This window comes from Cotesia glomerata, linkage group LG10, assembly GCF_020080835.1.
Source record: "Cotesia glomerata isolate CgM1 linkage group LG10, MPM_Cglom_v2.3, whole genome shotgun sequence".
NCBI lineage: Eukaryota > Metazoa > Arthropoda > Insecta > Hymenoptera > Braconidae > Cotesia > Cotesia glomerata.
Window position 1 is genome coordinate 15,288,614 of NC_058167.1, and position 6,762 is coordinate 15,295,375.

The following is a 6,762-nucleotide window of genomic DNA, read 5'->3' on the forward strand; positions in this document are numbered from 1 at the left end:
TTAATAATTAAAAATATTAAAAATCGGTAAATCGTTTTCTGTCCGTAGTTTAACAATTCGCGTGTAGTCGCGTCTAATAGAATAAAGGCTATCGTTTAATTAAAATTCGGTCCCAGCTCTCTCGTAGCATCTCTTTAAATAATGCGTATAATTAATTAAATATTGTTGAACACAGGGTTCAAGACCCATTTTACTTCTTTCTTTTTATATCATTTGATGTACTCTCTTGATTTCCCGATTGGATTTATTTATTTTAATAATTAGTAATAATTTAAGGGATCATTATTACGTGAGGGTGATTGTTGTCAGTAGACCCATCTCACTGGCGTCCACTGCGGTGTCTTTTGTATTTTATCGATTGCGCCTTCCAGCTGAGCAATCGTCTCATCAATATCGTCATTGATGATCGTCAGATCGAAGAAATGTCCGTACGCCTGCTTCAGCATGTCCGACTCCTTTCCAAGTCTTTCCAGACTTCCGTCGTACTGTAGTCAAAAATTTTATTCAAGTTAATTGAATGATTTATTTGAGAAAGCCCATAAGTCAAAAATAGTAAATTTTTCAGGAGAAGCAAAAAACATTTTTCTCGGTTAAGTTTGCATTAACATCATGAACCAATGATGAATAATAATAATGTTAGTTCGAGCATAAAAAAAATTTAATTGTTAATTACTATTATTTATAATAATGATTTCAAGTTGATTGACTTATTATGGGGTTTCTCACCAAAACGAATATAATAGTAATAAAATCATTAATATTATTAATTTTTCTCCCTCAATCATTTATTATATTTATAAAATTAAGCACAAAATATGTATTGGAACTACAATTAACGAAAATTATAATAAATCATCTATTTTTAAATTCAAATTAGTGAATTGAGAGTCAACAATAAAACAAACAACATTTTAATTTATCACAATCTAACTTTATAAAACTAACAATTGCAAAAATTATTTAAATCAAAGTATTTAACAGTAAATATAATATATTTTCATTTAGTTATCATTAATTAAATTAATTTTAGAATTTAAATCAGTTAAATCAGTGTCAACAACCAAACAAAATATTTTTAATTTTAATCCATCAAGCGAAAATTGTAAAACTCATTAAAATTCAAATATTTAACAGTAAATTTACTTTCTAATTATCTAATAATCAATTATTTTAAAATTAAAGTCAGTGAAATCACATCAAACAATAAAACAATAATTTAATTCAATTTTTTTAAACCCATACTAAGAAAATTATGAAAATTTAAGTATTTTGCATTGAACTGAATTTTTCTTCAGAAATTTATTTTTGGAATTTTGAAATTGAATGTTTATTCGAAAAATCCCTTGAGTCACTGACTTATGGGGTTTCTCAATTAAACGAGATTTGTATTAACCAATTGTTTCTCGGTTTTGAACGCGGATTTAATATTTTTTGGTGCTGGTATAAGTGAGGGGAAATTCAAAGAACCGAAGAATGCAATAAACCCGATTTAAAAAAAAAATATTACTCAAATAAACGATTCATTTAAAGTTAAAAAAATATTTTATACTTACGTCATTAAGATTTTGTACGATGGGTGCAGCGATAAAAACAACATAAGGAGCAAACTCAGCGGTACGAAGTATTTTTAATGCTTGAGGTTCAACGTCTAGAATAGCCATTTTTCCTTCTTCGTGGATTTTTCTTATCGTATCTAACTTGGTACCGTACATTGCGTCCTCGTGTGTACCTATATTTAATCAATAATTTATAATTATTCATTCAAGTGAAAAATTTCATCTTAATAATAATAATAAAAAATAAAATTACCGTATTCTAAGTATTCATTAGCGCTGATATCCGTCATCATTTCATCATGTGTGACAAAATAGTAATTGCGTCCACTCTCTTCGTCGTTTCGTGGAGGCCTCGTTGTATCTGTAGTTTAATTTAATTCACAAATTTATTAGATAAATTTATTAATTAAATAAATGATAATTAATAAATTTGTATTTTTGTTTCGTAATTTAAATAAATAATTTATCAATTATTGAAATTTAAAAAATGTCCTACGCTATAAATTTATTGATGATATAAAATCCATCAGATAGGAAATGTCTAGAACAAATAAAAGATTTGATCTTTATATCGATATAACTATGTTCTATTTATATTATTATTTTCAGTCATAATTGGAACAAAAAATGAGACTGAGTTCGATCTATAGTTGACTAGTTTTATAAACGCATGAATTAATTTTAAAGGAGGAAGTGGAATAAAAAATACAAAATTGAAGATGGAGATAGTTAATACCCTCGTCAGAGCGGGCCATGAAGGAGATAATCTCTCTCAATTTTTTCGGTTTCTTCAGTGTATTAAAAATAATGTTACTTAGAACAAAAAAATTAATTATTAAAACAAAACTATTTTAACGATGACATTAAAATTAAAAAGCATTTGTAATTTTTTTTTCTTCAAATAAATTGTAACGAAAAAATAAAAGATAATAAAAATTTATTTCAAACGAATTTCACGTTGTTATTTAATTATTAAAAATTGACGGCTGTCATCGCCTAAAAAATGTAATCTCCTAGATAAACATTAATCAGTGAATAAAACTAAATTGAAGAAGTTAGCTAAATAATAAAAGAAATAGATAGTAAACAAATGGTAAGTAAACACTCGTGTGACCTCTAGCTGAAAGAATGAGAGTCTTGAGTAAATATAATGGTTATTGACCGACAGAGAGTGTGTGTGGGTGGTCAAGATTAATTTTCTCCAAACGTAATAAACACCAATAAAAATATTTACTTAGCGTAATAATTTATTACAACATGGTATTTACCTTTCCTCAGTCAACGGTCGTTATTATCCAGCATACTCGTTCAATCATCAGACCAGATAAACGATAAACGTCTATCTAAATGTCACAGTTTATCGACGTTAATCCTTAGCCTCTGACAATAATACCCAACAACTGAAATTAATAAGCCCGACGTGACAATCCAATTGCTCGTATTTTTTGACAGTGAGGGAAACTTATCCGCTGGAATGGACTTCCTCGGAGGCTGTTTCTGTTGGAAAAACGAAAAAAACTGAGTGAAAAATGAATTTTTATGCTTGTGTCTTCCAATCCTAATTTTTACCAAGTTCCAATAGAATTTTAGCACTTACCTATTTTACTAGCGCGGTACTCAGCATGATAATCACAATCGGACACTGTTAACTCGTGTTCAAGGCACTACACTAATAAAAAAGTTTTATTTTTAATCACTTGTCACTAATTAAAATTCTTACTCTGGCAGCCATCTTGCCGACAAGCATGCTTCGGAATATAAGAGTCCGCGCACGCGCCCATCTTTCATCCCGACTAAGACCGAAGTTTGCGTGCCGTTTTTCAGAATTCGAATTTTCTAATAATTTTTATAATTAAAAAATTGTAAATTTAATTAAGGTAAAAATAACAAAATTATAATTATTATTGGAATTTACACTTTATTTTTGCTTTAATTTTATTTTTTTTCAAGCTTTTTTTTGTAGTTTTAAAAAAATATTAATCGTTAAAATATTGTTTATCATACAATCGTTTCATAAAATTTATTTAAGGTAAAAGCCCCAATAGATGATCATGTACCAGTATATGATCACTCCATGTATTTGTATACCTATATTTGTGAATATAGATATACAAATACATGGAGTGATCATATACTGGTACGTGATCATCTATTGGGGCTTTTACCTTACTTAAAAATCTAATTATCTATTATTTTCTTAAAGAATCAAAATGCACTAACTAAAATTTTAAATTTCAAGCTTTCGTTCTGCGCGTTGACATCTGACCGACCTGTAGAGCCACCTGCAGCTTGTTTTGTAAGTGATACAATGATCCCGCGTCCTTATGTCACATTCTGTAGTTCATTGCGCCAATGATAAACAATATTTATTACACAGGTGTTGTTTTTATTAATAAATAATTTTCATTCCTGAAGCATCACCATATCTTATTTTACATTTGTGTAAATAAATATATAATATACGTAAGTAAAAAAAGTAAAAATCATAATAACAAAGCAGTGATGTTAACTGATAATTTTATTGTTTGTAATATTTATAATGCATTCTTATGGGAGCACGCTTATGGAAGGGATAAACGAGTACAGATTGCAGTGCGTGGTCTAGTCAGATTTGTCGTTCCATCGAATGTAAATCAGCGTTTGTCGATTAATTATTCATCATTGCAACTCTATTAATTTTGCAACCTAACTGCTCTTTTGCACTCCGTGACATGTTTATTTTTGTTTTATTTCTAATTAATGTAATTAAAAATTTTTATTTTTTATTTTAACCATTTAATTGTTTATTAGTTTTAAAAAAATTATCAGCTCTTAGTTTCAACTCTGAAATAAAAAATTGAAAAATTTAGTTATTCGAAATTTGTTTTTTATTTTTTATATTTTATAGTGGATTGATCCAAAAAATCGAAAGAAAAAAATTTTTTATACCCTTTTTTTCCTAATTTTTTCAATTCTTAGGAGCAAAATATAAGATCTTTAATACTATCTCAAGTATTATGTAGAAAAAAAAATTAAAATATTAAATGAAATTCAATTTTTGTAGTACTTGGTTGAATTTTTTCTATACGGAAAAAAATTTGCTGTACTAAATGATAATTAATAGGTAATAATAAATTTTTTAAACACTGAAATTGCTATTTTGATAATTAATTTGCAATATTATTTATAATTTATTTTTTTCTGTGTATCAATTCGCCAAATAGCAGGACAAAATTTAAACAAAAAAAGTATACATTTCTAAAATTTTCGATCTTTTATTGTTAAAAATAAAAATAAACATTTTTAATTACATTCTCATTACCATTAATTGAAAATTTTTTTTAATAATGAAAAAATTTATCACTATTAACACATCACATAATATTTTATGTTAAATGCACAATCCACTTTAAAAAAATGATTAAATAATAAAAAACCATCTGTTCACTTATTAATTATCCTATTTGACGAGTAAAGCGAATTATAGGCTTTTAATAAATAAATATATCATTGACAGAAATTTGATTTGAATAAAGCGCGCGTTATACCGGTGTCTTAGATACTTTACCGCGCGTATAATCAAGCGGCGTCGCGACGCGTCGGTGTTACGACCGACACTAAAGCGTCGCAGGGGCGCACGTTGTTATCAGTGAATTTTCCACGCGTGCGCACTACCCGGAAACGGATATCTATTACTGAGTATTTTTTTGTCCTTACCATGAAACAAGGAGAATATATATATATAGTAAGACAGGAGGTATAATAGAATAGAGTCTATCCTTTAAACACATTTTTGCCACTAACTTCCTCGGTCTTTAATGTCTTGCAAACTCATTCGATTCCACCCACGTCTGAACACGTCTTGCTTTTGTATTATGCTTTAATTGAACATTATAATTTTATTATGGATTGTGTCAAGTAACTCTAAATTTTTCTTAGCAATAATTATCAGTATGATTATCTTTTTCTCGTTACGGAAATCGATAATTCTCTCTCACCTGTTAATACAATTTGGCATTGTCTTTCAGTCGATATTCACGTCGTCACCGTTTTTATTCTAATTAAATTAAAATATCGATTCTTCAACATTGCGAAATGTCCTGCTCGTCGAAACCTTTTTTTTAGGGGTGTGCGAATATTCGAGTTTACGAATAATTCGCCTCGAATTCGAATCGAATTATTCGATTCGAATTTCGAATCGAATATTCGAATAATTCGAATCGTTCGAATAATTCGAATAGTTCGAATAATTCGAATCGTTCGAATAGCTCAAATAATTCAAACAGTCGTTTTCTGTTAATAAACTGATTAATTTTTGTGTAAAAATTAATTTGTTTTATTTTATTTGACTAAATAAAGTCTTCATAATTATTCGATAGTAAAGTCTGCTTATTATTTGTAATAAATATCTCTTGGTGTATTCGGACTCCCCGCCTCGGGGCACCTCGCTATTTTGACATTTTTCCGGAAAAATTCGATTTCTTTAATAAATGAGATCTACAGGCACGATAGATCAGACATTGAAAAAGTGTAAATATAGACTATGGAAATTCTATAGCTTTATCTCTAGCTAAGATTATTTAAATTAATTTATTTTTCTCTTAACTGAAATAAATTACGTCTATAGCTATATTACATTATATTAATATTTACATAGCCCACATGAATTTTTTATGAATTTTATATATTCCACAAATATGGGAAATATCATATAGGTTTATAAAATATATGAAAAAAATCGTGTGCGTACTCAAATGAAAGGTCTCGATGAGCGTAACATCAGGATGAGCTTATGTCTTAAAAAATGTCAAGAATTGAAGAATGACTTTGTATTTTGTCTACTGATGATATGTTTAACGATACAAGCTCATCCTCGAGTTACACTTATCGAGATCTATCATTTAAATACCCACACGAATTTTTTATATATTTTATATATTTCACAAATATGATACACAGTAAAAAATTTTGCGTCATTGCGTCAAAAAATTATGTGTTAAAAATTTTTGTGTTAAATATTTAACACTTTTATGTGTAAATTTAACATTAATTGTGTTAAATTAACACAGAAAAATGTTAAATTAACACAAAAAAGTGTAAAATATTTAACATAAAAATTTTTAACACAAAATTTTTTGACGCAATGACGCAAAATTTTTTACTGTGTAAATATCATATCTATAAAATCTTTTATTAAAAAGCTTATGCGACGTATTCATTGTTGTCG

At 27.8% G+C, this 6,762-nt stretch overlaps 1 protein-coding gene and 1 long non-coding RNA gene across 5 annotated transcripts; both read right to left on the reverse strand.

The window, feature by feature from the left end:
• Positions 1 to 201: 201 nt before the first annotated feature.
• LOC123272413 (peripheral plasma membrane protein CASK-like) lies at positions 202 to 3,313 on the reverse strand. Of its 3 annotated transcripts, none has more exons than XM_044739167.1 (5): positions 3,154 to 3,313; positions 2,825 to 3,053; positions 1,810 to 1,917; positions 1,554 to 1,729; positions 202 to 485 (listed from the first exon to the last, which is right to left on the reverse strand). In XM_044739167.1, the coding sequence occupies exons 3-5, from the start codon at positions 1,847 to 1,849 to the stop codon at positions 306 to 308; spliced, it is 396 nt and encodes a 131-aa protein (XP_044595102.1). In that variant the 5' UTR covers positions 1,850 to 1,917; positions 2,825 to 3,053; positions 3,154 to 3,313; the 3' UTR covers positions 202 to 305. The 3 variants fall into 3 exon arrangements, with proteins under 3 accessions (XP_044595102.1, XP_044595104.1, XP_044595103.1); XM_044739169.1 differs by having other exon boundaries at positions 2,825 to 3,047; positions 3,154 to 3,304; XM_044739168.1 differs by having other exon boundaries at positions 2,825 to 3,074; positions 3,154 to 3,304.
• Positions 3,314 to 4,108: 795 nt separating this feature from the next.
• On the reverse strand, positions 4,109 to 4,908 carry LOC123272416. 2 transcript variants are annotated; one of them, XR_006511081.1, is made up of 2 exons: positions 4,847 to 4,908; positions 4,109 to 4,288 (listed from the first exon to the last, which is right to left on the reverse strand). It is a non-coding gene; the product is annotated as an uncharacterized LOC123272416 (long non-coding RNA). The 2 variants fall into 2 exon arrangements; XR_006511082.1 differs by having other exon boundaries at positions 4,858 to 4,899.
• Between the last annotated feature and the right edge of the window lie 1,854 nt (positions 4,909 to 6,762).